The following is a 22,966-nucleotide window of genomic DNA, read 5'->3' as shown; positions in this document are numbered from 1 at the left end:
ATCACAGGAGAGGAGACTGGCGGTTAACACCATCTAAACAGACTTTGTCACAGCTGTCACCTATTCTTTGAAACACCCATTTATTTTTCTCCCGAATCATATACTCTCCCCTAAGTTGCTTACATCCCCTTCTCTTTCCCTTATGAATGAGAGAGCTTATAAGCTTCTACAGCTGGGATTTGAGGTATTCCCTTTTCTTCCTTCCCCCCCACCCAACCTTTTTTTTCTTTGAAACAGCCTCCTGGCTCTGTCGCCCACGCTGGAGTGTGGTGGCTCTAACTGAACTCACTGCAACCACCGCCTCTCCGGTTCAAGCGATCCTCCCACCTCAGCTTCTCGGGTAACTGTAACTACAAGCGTGCACTAACTACCAAGCCAGTCTTTTTTTTCTTTTTTTTTTTCCCCCTTCTTTTTTTGGTATTTTACTGGAGACAGGGTTTCTCCATGTTGTCCACGCTGGTCTCCAACGCCTGGCCCGCCCTCCTCGGCCTCCCAAAGTGCTGGGATTACGGGAATGAGCCACCGCGCCCGGTTTGAAGGACCTCTTAAATATCTATTTAGAAATTGGTCGGAGTCCACTCCTTTCCAAAACCATGAGTCACAATCCCGGTAAAGCACTAGCGGCTAAAAGTCAAAATAACCAGAACAAAACCTCCACTCATGCTTAAAAAAGATATTTTGACAAAATCCTAATTGGGTCAATTATTGTTAGCATTCAAGTCGAAGGCTCCTCAAGCCATACTGGGGTTTGAATCAAACATAAACCTTACACCAGATGGAAGGATTACATGCAAATGAAGGATGCAGATTCTGATTTCCCATTGGGTGTTTGAAATTAGCCAATGGGAGAATTCCCCACAGCCTACCTCCAGTCAGTATAAATGCTTCTCTGCCTTCTCTCCTAACATATTCTCGTTACATTTTCCTGTGGGCATTTTTTTTATTCTAGCTGAACTAGCTATGTCTGGTCGCGGCAAACAAGGCGGCAAAGCCCGCGCCAAGGCTAAGACTCGTTCTTCTCGTGCAGGTCTGCAGTTCCCTGTGGGCCGGGTGCACCGCCTGCTCCGGAAAGGCAACTACTCCGAGCGCGTCGGGGCTGGCGCGCCGGTGTATCTGGCGGCGGTGCTTGAGTACCTGACCGCCGAGATTCTGGAGCTGGCGGGCAATGCGGCCCGCGACAACAAGAAGACCCGCATCATCCCGCGCCACCTGCAGTTAGCCATCCGCAACGACGAGGAGCTTAATAAGCTCTTGGGGCGTGTGACCATCGCCCAGGGCGGCGTTCTGCCTAATATTCAGGCGGTACTGCTGCCTAAGAAGACTGAGAGTCATCATAAGGCCAAGGGAAAGTGAAGTGTTAATGCTTCATACACTGTCAGCAGACGAAATCAGCCTAACAACAAAGGCTCTTTTCAGAGCCACCTACGACTTCCGTTAAATGAGCTGTTATGCTTTGTATTATGCAGCCCACACAGATGTTTTGAGGCGTTTTTGATGGTTTTCGTGTGGCACTTTTAGTAATTTGTCCTGCAAGAATCTAGATCTATGGAAACCTTTTCAGGAACTCTACATATGTAGGAGAAATGCCATGCAGCACAAAAAACACAGGGGTGATCCTCGCTAAGTTTCACACACAGCAGTTACATTTTGGAGGAAGGAAATTATACCCATGGGTGCACTCCTTAAGTATTTTTAATGGAAGTGTTAAGCAAAACACGCATACCCCACACGGTAAAACAGTTTGAAAATGTCACACCATTTGCTCTAGCAATTGATGGCATACACAATTGAGAGCGTACACATTACCACTGAACATTTCAGCATGTATTTCCAAGATAAGGAGTTTTTTTCCAGTGTGGGGGATGTTTTGCTTTGTTTTGAGGTGGAGTCTCCCTCTGTCGGCCAAGCTGGAGTGCAGTGGGGTGATAATAGCTCACTGTAACCTCGAACTCGGGCTCAAGCGATCCTCTTGACAGCCTTCCGAGTAGCTGGGATTACAGGCGGGAGCCGCCACACCCGGCTAAGAGCGTTTTGTTAATTTGCCCACACTACTCATGCCACACCCAGAAAAATATCATTTTAAATAAACACATGCAAATTTCCCTAATCGCCTCCAATATTCTTTTTCTTTTTTATATTTTAACTAGAAACAATTGGAGGTTTTCGCGTTGCTTTGTGTGGTTGTAAATTTTAAGACTACGAAGCTTTTCCAGTACAAGACTTGCCACAGTGTAATAGCAGCTAAGGGGTTAAGAAAATGACGTCAGAGTAGCTACCGTAATGAGCAGGAGCCTCTCTTAATCTTCAACCAGGCACAGAGATGGACCAATCCAAGAAGGGCGAGGGGACTTTTGAATTTTCTTGCGGCCAATAGTTGGTGGTCTGACTCTATAAAAGAAGAGTAGCTCTCTCTTTACTTTCACAAACGTCTCTTGAGGCAAGCTTCTCTGCTTATTGCCATGGCTCGTACCAAACAGACTGCTCGCAAGTCCACGGGCGGTAAGGCGCCACGCAAGCAGCTGGCTACCAAAGCTGCTCGCAAGAGCGCGCCGGCCACCGGCGGCGTGAAAAAGCCTCACCGTTACCGCCCGGGCACTGTAGCTCTGCGCGAGATCCGTCGCTACCAGAAGTCGACCGAGCTGCTGATCCGGAAGCTGCCGTTCCAGCGACTAGTGCGAGAAATCGCCCAGGACTTCAAGACCGACCTTCGCTTCCAGAGCTCAGCGGTGATGGCACTGCAAGAGGCTTGCGAGGCCTACTTGGTAGGGCTCTTTGAGGACACAAACCTTTGCGCCATTCATGCCAAGCGGGTGACTATTATGCCCAAAGATATACAGCTTGCTCGCCGCATTCGCGGAGAGAGAGCGTAAAAGTTACATTTTGATCAGTCCTAAAACCCAAAGGCTCTTTTCAGAGCCACCCAATTATTCCAACGAAAGTAGCTGTGATAACTACGTTTTTGTTAATAAACTTGACAACACCAAACCAAGGATCCCCAGAAAGCATTAGACTATGCTCTTAAGTTCATTAACAGAAATGTGGTTTGACCCGTTTGGCAGTGTAGACTATTTCTGAGCTTCTTAGGTGCTATTTGGGGAGGAGAAGCTGTATAAGTCCACCTGTCCATCATTCAGGCCTCTAGCTTGCTATGATTAGCATTTTTTAAAACAACTTTCTAAGGCTAAGAATATAAGGGAAAAACCAGGCAAGTGGTTAACTGGCGCTTACTAGGCTCTTTTGTGAAGCTTTCAAAAGATTGTAAAAGTTATGTCTCGTGACTTCCAATGTCTTACTCAAAATGCTTAGAAGAATTTTATTTTTAATTCATTTGGCTGTCCACATTAACCTGAAAGTTATTCTGGTGCAAAATGTGAGGCAGGGATCTAACTGGCTCTCATTTTATCCATAGCTAGCTACCCACTTTTCATCTGTCAATCTGTCGACCAAGCATAATTTAATTCCTTATGTATTAATTATTTTATATGTGTGGCTTTGCTTGTAAATAGTCTAGCTGGTTGCATTGCTTTGTCTCCTCTAGGACTATGCACCATGACATGCCACATTTTTTTCCCCACTACTTCTTGCCTGTAGTTATCTATTAAAGTCTAGAATTTACAAATTTTAACCATTTTCTTTCTGTTGATCTTGCTTTTCGGTTTTCTGGAGGTTGGGGGTTGAATACTGGAAGAAAATTTATAGGGATGGGAATACTGAATGTAAACAAAAGTAATGTTTAAAATTTAATTTGAATATTTTATGATTGTAGTTTTTTTATCATATAACTTTTAGATCACATTTTACAAACTAACTTCATAACAACCACAGATTGTCGAACATTACAACTACTAATTCCAAAGACCTTGCCTCACATTCTTTTTTACAATAAATATTTTTTACACCTAAGATTCTTTCTTGGCCTACATCTAGAATGTAAATTGATGTACCATACTAAAATCACCCGACCAACTGTCAACAACAACAAACCACACACACAAAATATTAAGTTTGAATTGCATTGTTTACTTAAATTCACTTGTGTTCCAGCTTTTAATAAAGCAGTGTTTGGTTTACAAAGTAATATTTGCATTTTAAAAATTATGAAAATGAATATGCCTGTGTGTTTTATATTTTGTTTTTCTTGACTCTTATACAAGTGACTCTAACTGGCACAGACATTTGTTATCCATAGACAGAGTATGTTAGAGATGCCAATGGACTTGGTCTATGCCAAGGTGACTACCCCCAAGCTCTGGGCCCAGCTGAAGGTAAAGTATTTTGTTTTTTCCAGTTATAGATGTGCTGGATCTGATGGACAGTGCTTGACTTTTTATATTTTCTTTATCTGTAGGAAAAAGTGTTGGAGGTACGGGGTCTGGCCAATAGCATAAAATAATAAAGTGATATTACTGTGTGAGGATCAGATGGACTGGGGGTGGTAGCTCAGTCCAGCTGTTCGCTCCCTCACTTACATTCTTTGCCCTCTCCTCAACAGAACAAGGATTCTGCTGTAACTCTTCATTTACAGTTGATACTTAAAGAATGGGCCGGGCACGGTAGCTCACGCCTGTAATCCCAGCACTTGGGGAGGTGAGGAGATCGAGACCATCTTGGCTAACACGATGAAACCCCGTCTCTACTAAAAATACAAAAAATTAGCCGGGCGTGGTGGTGGGCGCCTGTAGTACCAGCTACTCGGGAGGCTGCGGCAGGAGAATGGCGTGAACCCAGGAGGCGGAGCTTGTAGTGAGTCGAGATCACGCCATTGCACTCCAGCCTGGGCGACAGAGCCAGACTCCGTCTCAAAAAAAAAAAAAAAAAAAAAGAATGGATGAAATTCTCATTTGTGAAAGAAAATTTATTGAGCATTTTATATTCGTGAGTAGTGCAAACATTTTAATATCATTATATTAAGAATCGATTGTTTTTTATTAGAGGAGTAATTAAGGTGAGATTGTAGACAAAAAGGGGGTGTTGTTTGCAGAATATAACATCCAAAAATAGACCACTGTGGTATCAGGATTCTTTTGAGCTAAAGGCACTTCAAAAACAGCAATTCAAGAAGAGAATTCTTCTAACCCTTTCTTTCTGAAAACAGGAGATAAAAATTCCAATGTGAAAAATGCTCTCCTTTTACCAGGAGAAAAGAGAGATTTTTCAGCAGAGTCATAGATGAGATAATTGTGCACAAACACAGCAGAGAGTCATAGCCGAGAGACTTCTATACACAAACAAACCTTGTTAAAATAATCCTATTTTCCTTTAATCTCCCCATATGGTTTACTTTCTCACAATTGCCTCTCTTTAACTTAATATGAAAGCATTTAGTTTTTGCCATTTCTTTGGGTCTTCACTTATGAGGGTTCTCCTGTCCCATAAAATTTACATTACATACATTTGTATGCTTTCGTTCTGCTAATCTGTTTTATGGCAAATTAAATATCAGGTCCAGTTGGAGACCCTAACAGAGTAGAGGTAAAATTTTGCCTCCCTATAACATATTGTGTGCATTAACTGTTGATTGTTCCCAGTTGTTCAGTTTGTCGGCCTCGGAGCCCAAGCTAAACCATCATACACCCTGTGGCCTCCACGTATACATCCAGATGTCCTGAAGTAACTGAAGAATCACAAAAGAAGTGAAAATGGCCTGTTCCTGCCTTAACTGATGACATTACCTTGTGAAATTCCTTCTCCTGGCTCATCCTAACTCAAAAGCTCCCCCACTGAGCACCTTGTGACCCCCACCCCTGCCAGCCAGAAAACAACCCCCTTTGACTGTAATTTTCCACTACCTACCCAAATTTTGTAAAACGGCCGCACCCCTATCCCCCTTCACTGACTCTCTTTTCGGACTCAGCCTGCCTGCACCCAGGTGAAATAAACAGCCTTGTTGGTCACACAAACCCTGTTCGGTGGTCTCTTCACAGCGACGCACCTGAAACAGTTAAACAGGGTTTTTCCTGCCCAGTCATCACAAAGTGATGTTATGCTGCAGGCTGAAGTTTATAGCTAATGCTGTTTGTTTCACGGGTCCGTGTGAAGAGATCACCAAATAGGCTTTGTGTGAGCAACATGGCTGTTTATTTCACCTGGGTGTAGGCGGGCTGAGTCCGAAAAAGGAGTCAGCAAAGGTGGTGGGATTATCATGAGTTCTTACAGGTTTTGGGATTGGTGGTGGAGGTAAGAGCAATGTTTTGGGGGCAGGGGATGGATCTCACAAAGTACATTCTCAAGGGTTGGGAAAATTGCAAAGAAACTTCTTAAGGAGACTATAAAGTACATAGGTCTGTTAGGGTGGGGCAGAAATAAATCACAATGGTGGAATGTCATCAGTTAAGCTATTTTCACTTCTGTGGATCTTCAGTTGCTTCAGGTCATCTGAATGTATACGTGCAGGTCGCTGGGGATATGGTGGCTTAGCCTGGGCTCAGAGGCCTGACACTGTTGAAGCCTAAAATCAGTTTTGGTTTGTTAGATTTGGGTGAAAAGGCTAAGATTCTCAGACAAAGAAGTCAAGTTCGGGGTGCCTTTTTCAGACTTAAAAATTTAGCAGTAGCCCTTCCAGTTTTTCCAATAGAAGTGATTTACGAATGTTTTCAGAATTTAAAACAACAGTGAAAAGCGTGTATGGAGATTTGAACTACACTCCAGGCTTGGCTATAGGAAAGCACAAAGGCTGCTATGATTATGCACCTTGGAAAAGAGAACAAAGGAATATTTTCAGACAGTTTTAACATGTCACATACGAAAAGCAAAAAATCTGTCAACACCTTGTACGTTATTACAGGCTATGATTTTAAAAAAACAATCCTTACTAATACACACATAGTTGCTGCTAGCGATATGGTGTTGGGAGTAAAAACCCAAAAATGAGAGTTCAGGACAATATCCCAACTCTGGGCAGATTTTTAAAGTAGTTATATCTAAAATTAAACCATATTATGTAATATTTATTTCTTTTCCACAGTCTCTGTTCTCATGCCTCGTTCACATTAGCTAATTAAAAGTTCCCTGACTATCATCATAACCCGATTTACAGAAGAAGGCATGGTTGCAATGTAACATAGCTAACAATCACTCTCTTCTGAATGAGACAGTACAGTGTGAAGGACAGCAAAACTCCACCCCCATCCTCTTAGGGCTCTGGCTGGACCAGCAAATTAAATTAATATAAAACAGATTAACAGGAGAAAGGTATATGCATTTATTTAATACAGGTTTTATGTGACACAGGTGCTCTCATAAGGAAATGAAGGCCCAAAAAAGCAGTTAGTTACTTATATAATGAATTGGACAAATAGTAAAAGTGTAAAAATGCGCTAAAGCAAAGGCTAGAATATGTAATTGGGTAGAAAAGCAACCAGCAAGTGCTAGTGCAAGGTTTGTACAGCATTCTCTTGGCCTTAGCCTCCCATCCTTGAGAAGAATGTTGCTTTTTTTAAAGTACAGTGAGAACATCGTTCATATGAGAATCTCAGCTACTGCTTCTAAGAAACAGGTCAGATTTCAAGAAAACAGGAGGCCAGAGTGATCTTTTCACACCTGCTCTTTTAAGTACCTTTAAATAGTCAATATGTCTTCAAGCACTTGAAAGACTTAAAAAGTCTACCACTCTGGCATATTAATGAAAGTTCTTAATATAAGCCCTTATTAAAATTCTCAGTCGAGGGTATAGCTTCAGATTCAAATAGTAGTGTCGTAAACGGGAGTGAAAAACTAAAGGGATTAAAAAGTGAAACTATTGTGTTGTCTCTCACAGTCCTTAGGTCACTGCCCCACGAGGGGCGGAGCAAAGGGTGAGGCAGCAACGCCTCCTTATCCTCGCTCCCGCTTTCAGTTCTCAATAAGGTCCGATGTTCGTGTATAAATGCTCGTAGCTTGCTTTGTTTTTGTACTCTGCTCTCTGTTCAGAGTTGGTTGACAATGTCTGGTCGTGGCAAAGGCGGTAAAGGTTTGGGTAAGGGAGGCGCCAAGCGCCACCGGAAAGTGCTGCGGGATAACATCCAAGGCATCACTAAGCCGGCTATTAGGCGCCTTGCTAGGCGTGGTGGGGTTAAACGGATCTCCGGTTTGATTTACGAGGAGACCCGAGGTGTTCTCAAGGTTTTTCTGGAGAACGTGATCCGGGACGCCGTGACCTATACGGAGCACGCCAAGCGCAAGACTGTCACTGCCATGGATGTGGTTTACGCGCTCAAGCGCCAAGGACGCACTCTATACGGTTTCGGCGGTTAATATTTTAGTCAGTTTTCTGTCCAATGGCCCTTTTCAGGGCCGCCCACTCCCTCTCAGAAAGAGCTGTGATGGTATTCTCTCGGAAAATCTCAGCTTTACTCAACCACTTCGCCTAGTATGAAACAACTTATACAGGCCGGTTGGGAGAGACCAGGTTCTTAGGTCTGAGCGGCTGCTAAAGCAGAAGTCAGCTGAGCAAACGCGGTCTCTGGGATAAGCAAGCTATGAAGTTTAATGCTATGGTTTTGACACTAAAGGAACTTAACAGTGCAGCGCGAGTCTGATAATGAGTCGTTCAGCTTTTTAGTTTTAAAAACAAATTGCATTATTTGTATGGGAGTCTAAGATGCCAGCCGGCTGCAAGTGATTAAGTGGATTAAAATATATGTCAGGTGTTTCCCAGGCGTATCTGACTTAAGCAACGTCAGCAAGATCTGTACATTTAGCCTCCCTAGTAACACCTGCCCTCAACCGCCCCCCTGCCCGTAGCGCCAGTAAGCCTTTATTTCCATTTTTAGTTGAGCTTGGCGTCGTGCTGAGTGATGTCACCTACCCTTTCCCCCGAGTAAGACTGGCAGTTAAAGCTGCTTTGCTATTTTCAGTCCTCAGGCTGGAGGCTGTCCTAGGCAGGCTGCCTACGCAGTTTGTAAATTCCCACTTAGTAGACTAAGGGAGCCTTTTATAAATAAGGACTCACATTTTCTCTGACTCCGAGGTCCGTGGCAGTAGCTATAAAATGGAAGCCGCTTCTGATACAGGATTCTTCGATGACTCTTGCATATTCACAGTACCTGTCAACCCAACAGTCTTCTATTCCTGCCTTAAATTGGAAATTCCAAAACTGATTTTTTTAATTGTGCAAGTTTCAAACTGTACGACCTAGGAAGTGTTTCAAAGTTAGGTGACCAGATTTAGAAGTCAGCCAAACATTCAGCATCTTTGATTTAATAACAAATACATAGAGGGCTACTTCAGCAAAAAAACAACTTTGTTGTCTGGTTACTTTGCTAACAAGCCTCTCCCCACAGGAGGACATAGTGAATAGATAGTTGAGTAAGTGAGTTCAGGTGAGAGGTCTGAGCTGGAGATAAAAATGTGGGAGACATCAGCAGATAAATGCTGAGACCGGATGAGACGGCTAAAAACTGAAACATAATGTAGTACAGCATTGTTTGCAGTAGTAAATGAGTGGGAACTGTAAAGTTTTCATCAGAAGGGACTAGAGTGTGATCTGTATATCCATAAAATAGAGTATCTCTACATAGCCCTACTAAAGAATGAGAAAACTGTACTCCACTACACACTCTGGTGTATTCTGGCTCAGTTCTTGGACTCCTTTTCTCGGCTAACTCAACTGGCCTCACCACTTACAAGCTCTGTGTTCTGTGAAATAGTTTATGTTCAACAGAACACCAAGGCCTAGCTGTAAGTGTCACGTTAACTTCTAGCAATGCCAAAGCCTGTGATAGTGGCAGCTTCCGGCTGTTTCTCAATCCCAGGTTGCCTAACCACCTCTCCAAATTCTATCAGTTTGCTTCCACCCGCTTCAAGCTTCAGAACGAAACATAGAGCTTAAGAAAAATAGGCCCGGCACGGTGGCTCACGCCTGTAATTCCAGTACTTTGGAAAGCTGAAGCGGGTGGATCACCTGAAATCACAGGTTCGAGACCAACCTGGCCAACAGTGTGAAACCCCGTCTCTACTTTAAAAAAAATTAGCTCGGCATGGTTGCGGGTGACTGTAATCCCAGCTATTCGGGAGGGCGAGACAGGAGAATAGCTTGAACCCTGGAGGCAGAGGTTGCAGTGAGCTGAGATCGTGCTATTACACTTAGGACTGGGAGACAAGAGTGAAACTGTGTCTCTAAATAAATGTTTGCAATTATAAACCATCTCCCTGACCTTAAATCTCTAGACTTATATACAACTGCATATTTGATGTATCTATTTGAATATCTAATGGGCATCTCAAACTTGTCCAAAATAAATATGTTTATACATAAACACCAAGTCTGTTCTTCCTCTGATATTTGTCACGTCAATCAGTAGAACTCCATTCTTCAAGCAGCTTGGGCCAGGAATTGTGCAATCTTGTTTGTCCTGAGCTGCTTAAAACTTTCATCCAATGCAGTCAGCTCTGTCGAAAATCAATCAGAATACCTTTCATTGTTTCCTCTGCTGCTTCTCTAGGAGCAAGCTGCCATGGCAGTTTGTCTGAATGACCACAGTGAGCCCTGACTGGTCTTTGTTTTCACTTTTAATCCACCTATCATACAATTTTTTCTCTATCCAGCAGCAACAGTGATCCTTTTTAAAGGTATTATGTCCACTGTCTGCTGAAAACATTCCAGTGGCTTTCCATCACTTTCATAATAAAATCCAGCATCCTTATCATAGCCTACAAGTAAGACGACCAATCATTACAGTTTGCCTGACTCTCAGGGGTTTCTCAGGTTGTAGGACTTTCAGTGATGAAACTTAGAAAGTCCCAAGCAAACTAGGATGAGTTTCTCAACCTACTTAGGAGTCCCTACTAGATCTGTACTCTGGCTACCCTCTGACCTCATTCTCTTCCCAATTCTTTCTTTTCACTGACCTCCTAGCTGTTTCTGGAATGGACCAAGCATTTCCAGCATCAGCACCTTTATATTTATTTTTTCTCCCTAGAAGGGTCTTATCCTGGATATCTGAATAGCTCTAGATCTCATCTCATTCAAGCCTCTCCTCAAATACCAACCTTAAGAAAGAGACCTCCCATAATCATCCTTTGTAAAATAATGTGCTTTTCTGCTCATTTAGCATATGGTATATAACTATCCTCAATAGCATATATATATATATAAAATTTCCCCACCTGTAACTATATATGTAACAATATATTTAACAAACAGAACAGGGCTGACATTTAACAGGTAGTTTATAGAGGTTTGTTGAATGAATGAATGCTTGAATCTTCTATGTAAGTCTCCAGGCTCCCCACTAAGCCCACTAGAATGCTAACACAATCAATTCCCCATCTCTCATTCCTTGACCTGCCACTGCCTGAAGCAATCAATGTGCAGTTTCTCTTTAGAAAATCTGGGGGGTTAGTCTAGGGGCTGCAAATTAAGCAATATTATCTTCGTTCTGAACAAGGACTGCATGAGTGTTAGGATTGAAGAAGGCCCAAGGTGGTGGTGAGTATGCCTAAGATGAGTATGACCTATCAGCAATGCTATGAGCTAAAAAGGCCAGGCAAAACATAACAGGAGCTAGTCATGGCTATTGTTACAGCAGCTATAGCTCCCATATCGGTAATCTATATCCACACACCCCTCTACATTGACTCTGGAATTCAGGAAAGGGAATTAAAATTTGCTAACTTATGTACCCCAATGTCTACAACAATATCTGGCATACAAGATCAATAAATATCTTTAAAATACCAGCTAAGAAAGGCATAAAATGACCCACACTCCATACTAGGCTCATTTTTGCTCCTCTGATTCCAGGATGCAGCTATGAATTCTCTCCATTGTCAGTTTTAAATTAAACCAAGCTGGGTACTCAAGAAATGCTGGGTGAAAACTGTCAGGTGGAAAACAGGACCTCAAAATACAGAGGAATCCATCACTGAAGCTAACGTAGTGAGGCCGAAATCAGTCCTATAACAATGAGCACAATGAGAGGCATTTGTGAATATTTACTCAGATGAGAGTAAGATATTTCCCTATTAGCTAATCTCAAGTTCACATCTGTTTTCCAGCTGAGTTCTGAAGCTAGATGTACTACTGAACACATAACTGCATCAGGAACATCGTTTAAAACTGTGGCTACAATGACTTAACTGGACAAACCCCAGGCTTCCAGGTTTAGCACAGGTGGCCCTTCACAGACCAACATTGCCTATGCTACCAACCTCATGTCCTGCCACCCTGCCTGCATCATTTCTGTCTCTGCATATATAAAAATATGTATGTATATAAAGAAATCAGCTTTATTGATATTTAATATACCATAAAATTTGCCCACTTTAGGTACAATTCAATGAATTGTACCATGTTTACTTAGTTGTACAACCATCATCACAATTTAATTTCAGAATATTTCTATCACCCAAATTCCAATTTCTACGTAAAGGGGGGGAAAAAGGCTAACTGCTGAAGGCCCGGTAACACTGAAAAAGGTGACTTTTCTCTCTAAAACAGATTTTAATCGCCCCTGAATTTAGTGTCCTGGGTATTCCAGGAGTCTAAATGGGGTTTCAATTTTCAGGATCTTTTAAATCGAGGCAAATTGTATTGGTGGCAATAAATTGAGTATTGCTCTCAGTACATGATTGAGGGATACTTAAAAGTCTCTGTGATTTCATTTCCTAATCGCTAAAAAATAAAAATTAGTAAAAAAATATATATATATTTTACTAAAACAGGGTTTTGTCCTTTCTCAATAAGCTTTTTAGCTTCCCCTCCGACTCTCTGGCTCACCTCAGGAAATATTAGCTTATCAGTTCTGATTGGTTGACAGCTACGAATGGCGCTCACTGATTGGGCAGCGCTTCTCTTTGTCCCTTGGAAACTAACACAAATTTTTAACTCAATGTTTTTCCCACTCACTCTTCAGAGTTGGAATATCTTTGCTCCCCTACCCATATCTAGTGAGTGAAGGGCAAACTTGCAGTTCCAGTAATCTTTCCTTTCTAGTATGTCAGCTCATTATCATTCACATTAACTATACATTGAGCTTCTTGGCTTAATGGATACAGCTCTTCTTTTGTTTAGTTGGGCGGCCCTGAAAAGGGCCTTTGGTTCAGAAACGCAAGCTGGGGAGAAAGCAGCAACCTTAGCCGCCAAAGCCATAAAGGGTGCGTCCCTGGCGCTTGAGCGCGTAGACCACGTCCATAGCAGTGACCGTCTTGCGCTTGGCGTGTTCCGTATAGGTGACAGCGTCACGGATCACGTTCTCCAAAAACACCTTGAGCACCCCGCGAGTCTCCTCGTAGATCAGACCAGAGATCCTCTTGACACCTCCACGCCGGGCCAGACGCCGAATGGCCGGCTTGGTGATGCCCTGGATGTTGTCGCGCAACACCTTGCGGTGGCGCTTGGCACCCCCCTTACCCAAACCCTTCCCGCCCTTACCACGTCCAGACATGACTTCGTAAGAAGTGAACCAAGAGCAAGTGAGAGAGAACAGGGGAACCGATCTTTATATATCTACGTTACCCCTCCCCCATCCCCAGCGGACACAGAATGAAAAGCGCGCAGGCGGGAAATGTGACGCCTACAGTCCCCTCCCTCAACCCCTCCTCCAAGCCCCAGGAAGTGGCGGGAGCAGCGGTTGGGGGAGGGTGGGGAGACGGGGGTGGGACCAAGCTGGCTTGACCAGTGACTTATTTTCTTAACAGAACTACAGGCTTTGAGGAACTGGGTTAAGAATTAACCAGAGAGAGAGAATAGGGGAACCGATCTTTACGTTTAGGGGTAACCGAACGTTACCCCTTCCCCCACCCCCAGCGGACACAGAATGAAAAGCGCGCAGGCGGGAAATATGACGCCTACAGTCCCCTCCCTTACTCCTCCTCCAAGCCCCAGGAAGTGGCGGGAGCGGCGGTTGGGGGAGGGTGGGGAGACGGGGGTGGGACCAGAGCTACAGGCTTTGAGGAACTGGGTTAAGAAATACAAACCCATTCAGACTCCAGAACTATTTTAAGTCGAATGTTTTTCTTTTGAGACTGAGTCTCGCTGTCGCCCAGGCTGGAGTACATTACCGCGATCTCGACTCCCTGAAACCTGTGCCTCCCAGGTTCAAGCGTTTCTCCTGCCTCAGCCTCCCGAGTGTAGTTGGGATTACAGGCGCTCGCCATCACGCCCATCGTGTTATTGTATTTTTCGTAGACTGGGTTCGGCCATATTGGCCAGGCTGACCCCAAACTCCTGACCTCTGGTGATCCGCCCGCCTCAGCCTCCCAAAGTGCTTGAATCACAGGCGCGTCACAGTGACCAGCCAAAATCGAATGGTTTTGAAGCCTTCAGTGGCAAACATCAAAACGAAAAGTGCTCCCAATGCATTCCCTTTCGTCTATAGATTGACTTCTTACAGCTACCTTACTTGAAAAGGTGGTGGCTCTGAAAAGAGCCTTTGATTGGACCGTCAGAGCTGCCGGAGTAATCATGCCCGCTCTCCGCGGATGCGGCGAGCGAGCTGGATGTCCTTGGGCATGATAGTGACACGCTTGGCGTGGATGGCGCACAGGTTAGTGTCCTCAAACAGCCCAACTAAGTAGGCCTCGCACGCCTCCTGCAGAGCCATCACAGCAGAGCTCTGGAAGCGCAGGTCTGTTTTAAAGTCCTGCGCAATCTCGCGCACTAGGCGCTGGAAAGGTAGTTTACGAATCAGCAGTTCGGTGGACTTCTGATAACGGCGGATCTCGCGCAGAGCCACAGTACCGGGCCGGTAACGGTGGGGTTTTTTCACACCGCCGGTGGCCGGAGCACTCTTGCGGGCTGCCTTAGTGGCCAACTGTTTGCGTGGCGCCTTGCCACCAGTAGACTTCCGAGCAGTTTGCTTAGTACGAGCCATGATAGGAAAACAGCACAATGTAACACCCAACACTAGCGCAAATACATCCGCGAGCTTCTCTGCTATTTATAGTCAGTAAAGTGCAGTGATTGGATGATAGAAGACGCTAAATATGACGTTACAAGCTCTGATTGGTCTATCTTTAAGCCTCAACAATCGTGCAGTTTCACTGGCTGCTATATTCTATTCCAACTCTACAGATTATTTTTAAAGTGGTATTATTATTACTATTATTATTATTTTATTTCACTTTTGCTTTGTTCCCCAAGCTGGCTTTAACTTGGGCTCAAAGGATCTTCCCGCCTCAGCGTCCGGAGTAGCTGGGATTACAGGGGAGCGCCACCGCGCCGGCTTGCACTTTAATTTTTTAATCTGTCGTCCTCTTATACATCTGGTTTTCATAACCTGAAGGCTGTGTTTATTTTCCATAAAACAAGGCATTGATTCCAAAGGTATTATAATTCTCCAATTCTGTATAGCCTTCAGCTCTTTAGGAGAAAAAAAAAGAGGGAATTCTCCTCTCCGGAAATGTACCCTTTACGGGAATTTCTGAAACCTTTCACAAGAATTGCATTCCTTTGTAATGCTTTAATTGACTTAGTGGCGCTATTGAAATCTACAAAGCATCTCAAACATAGTAGAATTACACTATTCCTCATAGAAACATTTTCTATGAGACGTCTTTCTTTTGATTATGCTCTTTGAATCCTAAACTTGCAGTGTTCTGCAGCTTTTGTTTTCTAAGCCTAAGTGTACTCTGCCAGTCAATAAATGGCGTTTCTCCAGCACTGCCGCCAGGTACCACCAGCTGGGAATTGTTGCTCTTGCGGAGCAGGAGGTGGACTTGGCCCAAGAGAAACTGGATGGTAGTCCGCAAGGAACATAATTTAGCACTGCCATGCGCTAATGTAATCATTTTAAAAGTCTCAAAACACTAAAAAGTGGATTGTGACCTTTTTAAATTCACAGGAGACAGGCCACTTTCTATCTTTTGATTGGTTTACGCTATTTTCTTGAACAGCCATTTAGAAAGCAGATCTATCATCCTTTATTTGCATGGAGCGTTCCCATTTTATTTGAAGCCAGTTTAACCCAATGGAAACAAGGGAGGCAGAACCCATTATTTAAAGTGGAAGCTCCTGAATCAGATAATTCGGAGTATTTCCTTTTTAAAAGTTGCGTTTTTTTCAGATACCTCGCTTATCACATTAAGAAAGGTTTATATCTTTCATAAAGGGTTTACTTACAAAAACCTTCCAATTTTGTATACCTGTGTTTCATAACTGACTAGCCGTCAAACCAAGATGTATAGTTTCCAAATGTTATTTTCCAAATTTTAAGAAATTACGTGAAATATTTGAATGCGTGACTTCTCAATAAAATAGACGTAGGAAACACTGGTAAAGAAGATGGGTACAATAGTTATCTGGGACTACTACATTATTTGGTTGACACATTGTTTGAAGAAAAAGGGAAAAAGCTCAGGTTACTTAGCACAGTTCGGACTTATTTAAAAACTACAACAGCACGAACGGAAATAGACCGCATTCCCTCACTCTCCGCTGTGTTAGGGGGTTATCCAGAATAGGATTGTAGAAGTGGATGTCTATTTAATAGTTTTTTTGTTCTCCCGTTAGCTGAGTCTCTGATTGGCAATGTGAGATCGTTTTAGCTTATTGATAATTTGAAATGCTCTTAACAGCCACAAACAAGCTAAAGAGAGGTTACCATAAAATCTTATCCCCAGGGTGTGCTTACACTTACCGTTTGTTTTCACACTAAGGAGACTTAACTCCCCAGCAGAATGCCTGTCGGGGAACCAGTTTCTTGGACCCAGCATTTAACGCCTTTCGCAGGTTTGTGAGGCCCATAAATCTTTGTTGAATAAAACAATGAGTTGACCATGTCATGGTGCGCTCATTGCATGTGCTGACATGGAACACAGGTTGTAAACCTTAACACCCATTTGGGGCATGTTGTATGGATGAAAAGGGCATTGGAAATTCCTGAAGTGCATCCCACATTGGACTGTGGAAGTAAGTTGCAAGTGCAGAAACGTTTCCACACTTGCAGTTTGAGTATTAATTGCAGCGTTAGTGAATTCTGGTGTTGTCTACGATTCATTCTTCTTTGACGTGAAAGGTATTCGCGAGACACATCGCTCTAAAACATTGCCAGAAAATGTAATCGAGTTGATGACTACTAGCCCTAACAAGGCCTAAAACCCGCACTTTCCTCTTCCTCCCCAACTATTCAAACACTGTATTTTACATTTCTTGCAAATTAAAAACTAACATCTCTGGCAACGGACCTCTAAAAATTTCTAATAAAACTCCTTGGATGCTTGTGGGGCTGCATTTGCAAACCGCTCCCCATCAACCTACTCCCTAAAAAAGAGCTGCTTTTTGAGAGACAAGCGGCACCCTCTGATGTTACTGGGCGGCAGTCGGCCTACAATTTCCTTCACAATGAGGCAATCGGAGCGGCTTTTTCGGTGTGTTTGCTTGCGTTGAGGGGAGCGGGACCATAGGCCCTAGAGGCCCCCAGGTGCTCTCTGAGACTGGGGGAAACTCTCTGCAGAGCGCAGGGGGCGCTAGGGTGCGAGGGGCGGGCACTGACGGGCACCAATCACTGCGCAGTCCCACCCTATAAATAGGCTGAGTCGGGGCCTCTTTTTCGCATCCTGCTTGGTCAGGTTTATACCAGTTTACTTGGTGTGCTGTATTAGTCGCCATGTCCGAAACGGCGCCTCCCGCTCCCGCCGCTTCTGCTGCTCCTGAGAAACCTTCAGCTAGCAGGAAGGCAAAGAAACCTGCTAAGGTTGCGGTGGCCACTAAGAAAAAGCCTGCTGGCCCTTCCGTGTCAGAGCTGATCGTGCAGGCTGCTTCCTCCTCCAAGGAGCGTGGTGGTGTGTCGTTGGCTGCCCTTAAAAAGGCGCTGGCGGCCGCAGGCTACGATGTGGAGAAGAACAACAGCCGCATTAAGCTGGGTATTAAGAGCCTGGTAAGCAAGGGAACGTTGGTGCAGACGAAGGGCACCGGCGCCTCGGGTTCCTTCAAACTCAACAAGAAGGCATCCTCCGTGGAAACCAAGCCTGGCGCTTCAAGGGTGGCTGCAAAAACCAAGGCAACGGGTGCGTCTAAAAAGCCCAAAAAGGCCACGGGGGTTAGCAAAAAGAACGTCAAGACTCCAAAAAATGCTAAAAAGTCTGCGGCAACAAGGAAATCCTCTAAGAGTCCCAAAAAACCCAAAGCTGTAAAACCCAAGAAAGTAGCTAAAAGCCCTGCTAAAACTAAGGCCATAAAACCTAAGGCGGCCAAGGCTAAGGTGACGAAGCCAAAGACTGCCAAACCCAAGAAAGCGGCACCCAAGAAAAAGTAAATTCTGTTGGAAACTTCTACTAACCCAACGGCTCTTTTAAGAGCCACCTACACACTTCGGGAAAAGAGCTGTAGTACACAGATGAAATTCCCCAAGCAAATGCAATACGCCCTCATTTATATTAGAATCACTTGGAGAGTCAATAGGAACTTTAACATAGGTTGAGTAGTAAATTCTTGCCAGATGAGGCTATCAACGATAGCAAGGTGAATTCAAATGCACCGAGTTAAAGTCGAATTTTAGATCACCTGTTTTTTGCTTTTTTTTTTTTTAAAGTAGCCCGAAGTCCCGCATCTCACGACCCCAAGCTAATTAGTCATAACTGTAACGAACCAAGGTTGAAGCCTAGTCCCAGGCTTGAGGCTTTTTTATTATGCAAGGTGAAAGTGCGGACATTGCGTTCTTGGGTCAATATTGCTAAAGTAGCCTTTTCCGAAATTGGGTGGTCCTAAGAAATGCTTCTGGGATAGTAGGCAAAATTCATGGCTTAATCACGCCCTCTCCGCAGGAGTGGCTAGAGAGGTGTCTGTCCTTGGGAATGACGGTGACCCTTCTGGCGTGACTGGTGCCCACGTTGGCGTCCTCTGAAAGCCCCACCAGGTAGGCCTAGCTCGCTCGCTTTCTGCAGCGCCATCATGACAAAGCTTTGAAACGCAAAATGCTCTTGCTTTGCGCAGCGCTTTACCATGGGTGCACTTACAGGCTGTCGACTTGGTTTAGGCCCTCATCAGGACAAAGGAGCTTAGTTGCAATGGAGTTTTAGAGCTGCAACTCTAAAGCCCTTGCTCGGTTTCTCTGTTTTTAGAAACAGTAGCGACCTGATTGGATAATATTTGAAAATTACTATGCTTAACTGGATCGTGTTTCATCAATCGTGCAGGATTTTCAACCCTGGTGGAGCCCACACATTCAATACTGAAGATCCTTTTCTGAGAACTGCCCCTTTAAGCTTTTGCAATTTTAATTCTGGGGTTCAATTTTAATAACTGAACTTTTTTGTTTACATCTGACAAAAAGAGTATATGATGAGCCAAGTTTACTCACTTAGTGCAGCTCAATTCTAAAAGTTTATTTTTGCGTGTGTGCATATGAGTTAATAATTAGTTGTATTTTTCAAACGGTCGGTCTTTTTTCAATTGTTTTGCTTAGCTCCTTCCATCGTCTAAAGTCAGGGATACAGGCACATCACATCCCTGTTCCCCCTTCCTCAAACTAATATGTAGCTACCTGTTTTTCTTTAAAAAAAAAAAAAAAAAAAAAAATTCTCACCTATTTCTGTGAGAAATATACATGTTTTTCTTTGAACTAAGTATTTTACATACACCTATCTATATACATGCATAGTTTTTTGTTTGTTTGTTTGTTTTTTAAATAAACGTTATCTTTTGAGACTGGGTCTCAGTCTGTTGCCCAGGCTGGACTGCAGTGGCATAATCACAGCCCACTGTAACCTCCAACTCCTGGATTCAAGCTATCCTGCAGCCTCAGCATCCAGAGTAACTGGGATTGCATGGACACACCACCACGCTGGGCTAATTTTTTATTTTTATTTTTTGTAGAGATAGTCTCACCATATTGTCCAGGCTGGTCTAGAAATGGCCTCAAGCGATCATCGGCCTCCCAAAGTGTTGGGACTACAGTCACTGTGCCTGGCTCTATATGCATAATTGTTTTGTCTTTTGATTAGGGTTATTAATTTAAAAAACAAAAAAAGGTTGGGCGCAGTGGCTCACGCCTGTAATCCCAGCACTTTGGGAAGCCGAGTAGGCAGATTGCTTGAGCTCAGGAGTTCAAGACCAGCCTGGGCAACATGGTGAAATCCCGTCTTGACAAAAAATACAAAAAATTAGCCAGGACCGGTGGTACACACCTGTAGTCCCAGCTACTTGGGAGGCTGGGGTGGGAGGATGACTGGAACCTGGGAGGTAGAGGCTGCAGTGAGCAGAGATCGTGCTGCCACTGCACTCAAGCCTGGGTGACAGAATGAGACCCAGTCTCAAAACAAAAATAATAAAAATTTTGTACAATGATGTTATATACACTTCTGCATGTTGCTTTTCTCTTAACCAAACATGTCTAAAACCCTGTCATGAAAAAAGAAATCCTTCACATGGAGTAGCATAAGTTATTCATCCATTTCTTATTGATAAGCATTGATGTTTCCAGTTACCACTGCTGAACATGGTGCAATTGAATAGAATTCCAGGGCTGAGATTGTTAGGTTGTATTTTATTATTTTATTTATTTATTTATTTATACAGAGTCTCGCTCTGTCGCCCATGATGGAGTACAGTGGCATGACCTCAGCTGCAACCTTCGCTTCCTGAGTTCAAGCGATTCTCATGCCTCCGGTCTCCCGAGAAGCTGGGATTACAGGTGCCTGCCACCATGCCCGGCTAATTTTTTATTTTTAGTAGAGATGGGGTTTCACCATGTTGTCCAGACTGGTCTCAAACTCCTGACCTCAAGTGATCTGGCCACCTCGGCCTCCCAAAGTGCTGGGATTACAGGTGTGAGCCATGGCGCCAGACCTGAACTTTGTCTTCTGTTTCATCAGTCTTTCTGTCGGTTCAAGCACCAATATCACACTGAAGACTGATGATTCTATATAAATATGGTAAAGACTGCACACCCTTACTGTTCTTATCTTTTAATTTTAAGGCAATTTTAGATTCCAGCTTTCCAAAGAATTGTGGAATGCTTAGAGCTACAGAAGCCTCGGAAGTCATTTAGTTTTTTTTTTATCAGAGAAAATTCTGTAGAGACCACCTCTGTCCTACTCTGAGTACCATCCATAGTACCCCCCATCAGCTTTAAAGGGCAATAATACCTTATGGACATGATGCTTTTCCTCAAATATATTCTAAGCCATGGTCAATGCAAAAGAGTGAGAAGGAAAGTGGAATAAGTTGTTATCTAAGAATCACTGGGTGCTATCTTTAAACTGATTTATCACTCCCTCTTCCAAACTCTCCTGAAGGTCACTCTGCTTCCCTTACTACATAAGAACTCCTAACTCCAAGGGAGGAGGATAAGTTATTCTTATTCCATGCTTAGAGAAAGAGAAAATGGGTTTGGTAAGCGTCCACTTTCTGCTACTATTCTCTATGTTTCTGTGTTTTTTATAGGATCATTCACTTATTGGTTGGCTCTTGAGAGGGAATGCAAGGTTCAAGGAGACAAGCCTAGATCCTGCCTGTATAGAACCTCATGATGGTATGCTTCTCTAAAATGAGGCCTGAAGGAGACATGTTGAAAGTGACCCATAAATCTGCAGTATCTCATGTCTCTCAATGGGGAGAAGGAGTACCATGGGAAATAGCATTAGGTCAATGACAGTAACAACTCCCAGGTGAGTTGATTTATTCTTTTATTTATAAAGTTGTTAATATGCCACATAGTCCCTAATTTTGCCACAGTCATTATTTTAATTTCATATTTCAATATTGATAAATGAAGGAAAAGTGAGTAGCAGTTAAGCAGTCCATAAACCTACATATAGCAAATTGGAGATTTTAAAATTGATTCCGGGTGCTTAAAATCCTTCTCATGGAAAAAAATTTTTCTTATTAGAAGATTTCAACATTCTTTAAACTGAGAAGCATAACATATAAACAGAAAATCATAGCAAAACAAAAATGCAAAGCTCAATAAATGAACACAAAGTGAACACCATAATAATTGCCACACAAGTAAAAAGAAACAGAAAATCAGCCAATCCTCCCAGAGCCGCTGATGCTTGCTTCCAGTCACATATCACTCCATCTGCCCTAAACATAACCCCTATTTTGATTTCTAATGCTGTAATTTAGTATGCCTGTTTTTGAAACATATAAAATGGAAATAAAACATATGTAATCCTATGTACCTGACATCTTTCACTCCAGAACATTAGGTTTGAACAGATTCATCTGTGTTGCTGTGTATAACTTCAATTCATTTTTATTGTTATATAATATTCCATTTTATGAGTGTGCAACAATTTAGGTGTCTACTGTTGATGCATATTTGCTTCCTTTTTTTCAGCTAACATAAACAATACTGTGAATATTCCTGTGTATGTGTCTTAGTATATATATGAATACATACTTTGTATAGCTAGGAGAGGAATTGTTGGGTCAAATGCTAAACTCTTTTTGAAAGTGGTGATTTAGGTTTACATGCGATGAAATGAAAATTAAAACCACAGTTATAGACATGGATGAACCTCACAAACCTAATGTTGATGGAATCTAGCTGGGAATTCTTATTCTTCCATATACTTTCCAATATTTTTTTTCCAATTAAAATTGTTAGTCTTTTGAAGATGTTATCCATTGTGGCAGATAGATGTGCAGTAGTATCTCATTATGGTTTTATTTTACATCTTTTGCCCATTTTTCTTATTTGGATTGTGTATCTGTCTACTTGGGCTGCCATAACAAAAATACCAGACTAGGTAGCTTAAACAAAAGGAATTTATTATCTCACAGTTCTAGAGGCCAGGCCAGAAATCCTAAATCGAGGCGCCAAGAGATTCAGTTTCTAGTGAGGGCTCTTTTATTGACCTGAAGATAGTTGCTGTCTTAGATTGTTTGGTGCTGAACAGAATACCGGAGACCAAGTAATTTATAAAGAATACAGATTTATTTCTTACAATTCTGGTGGCTATAAAGCCCGTGGTCAAGGGGCCCACCTCTGGCAAGGGCCTTGTTACTATGTCATCTCATGGCAGATGTGAGATGTCATCTCATATTCAAACCACAGCAGTCACCTTTTGTGTCCTCATGTGGCCTCTTCATATGCCCATAAAA

General features: G+C 43.1%; 5 protein-coding genes across 5 annotated transcripts; 4 read left to right on the top strand and 1 right to left on the bottom strand.

The window, feature by feature from the left end:
- The first annotated feature begins 768 nt into the window (after positions 1-768).
- LOC101015332 (histone H2A type 1-B/E) lies at positions 769-1,889 on the top strand. The gene has a single exon (XM_003897158.5). The coding sequence runs from the start codon at positions 802-804 to the stop codon at positions 1,351-1,353; it is 552 nt and encodes a 183-aa protein (XP_003897207.2). The 5' UTR covers positions 769-801; the 3' UTR covers positions 1,354-1,889.
- Positions 1,890-2,408: 519 nt separating this feature from the next.
- LOC116275257 (histone H3.1) lies at positions 2,409-4,078 on the top strand. The gene has a single exon (XM_031666987.1). The coding sequence runs from the start codon at positions 2,460-2,462 to the stop codon at positions 2,868-2,870; it is 411 nt and encodes a 136-aa protein (XP_031522847.1). The 5' UTR covers positions 2,409-2,459; the 3' UTR covers positions 2,871-4,078.
- Positions 4,079-7,880: 3,802 nt separating this feature from the next.
- Positions 7,881-8,438, top strand: LOC101014612 (histone H4). The gene has a single exon (XM_031666991.1). The coding sequence runs from the start codon at positions 7,921-7,923 to the stop codon at positions 8,230-8,232; it is 312 nt and encodes a 103-aa protein (XP_031522851.1). The 5' UTR covers positions 7,881-7,920; the 3' UTR covers positions 8,233-8,438.
- A 5,422-nt stretch (positions 8,439-13,860) lies between these two features.
- LOC101013677 (histone H3.1) lies at positions 13,861-15,044 on the bottom strand. Its single transcript, XM_003897153.4, has one exon. The coding sequence runs from the start codon at positions 14,790-14,792 to the stop codon at positions 14,382-14,384; it is 411 nt and encodes a 136-aa protein (XP_003897202.1). The 5' UTR covers positions 14,793-15,044; the 3' UTR covers positions 13,861-14,381.
- A 2,248-nt stretch (positions 15,045-17,292) lies between these two features.
- On the top strand, positions 17,293-18,294 carry H1-1 (H1.1 linker histone, cluster member). Its single transcript, XM_031666986.1, has one exon. The coding sequence runs from the start codon at positions 17,526-17,528 to the stop codon at positions 18,171-18,173; it is 648 nt and encodes a 215-aa protein (XP_031522846.1). The 5' UTR covers positions 17,293-17,525; the 3' UTR covers positions 18,174-18,294.
- Positions 18,295-22,966: the final 4,672 nt, after the last annotated feature.

This window comes from Papio anubis, chromosome 6 (genome assembly GCF_008728515.1).
Source record: "Papio anubis isolate 15944 chromosome 6, Panubis1.0, whole genome shotgun sequence".
NCBI lineage: Eukaryota > Metazoa > Chordata > Mammalia > Primates > Cercopithecidae > Papio > Papio anubis.
The sequence above is the reverse complement of the archived record's forward strand: the minus strand, read 5'-3'. Positions and strand labels throughout refer to the sequence as shown.

Bases quoted from the DNA above. Each gene is read 5' to 3' on its own strand.
- LOC101015332 (XM_003897158.5), top strand. From the start codon at position 802: ATGCAGATTCTGATTTCCCATTGGGTGTTTGAAATTAGCCAATGGGAG.
- LOC116275257 (XM_031666987.1), top strand. From the start codon at position 2,460: ATGGCTCGTACCAAACAGACTGCTCGCAAGTCCACGGGCGGTAAGGCG.
- LOC101014612 (XM_031666991.1), top strand. From the start codon at position 7,921: ATGTCTGGTCGTGGCAAAGGCGGTAAAGGTTTGGGTAAGGGAGGCGCC.
- LOC101013677 (XM_003897153.4), bottom strand. From the start codon at position 14,792: ATGGCTCGTACTAAGCAAACTGCTCGGAAGTCTACTGGTGGCAAGGCG.
- H1-1 (XM_031666986.1), top strand. From the start codon at position 17,526: ATGTCCGAAACGGCGCCTCCCGCTCCCGCCGCTTCTGCTGCTCCTGAG.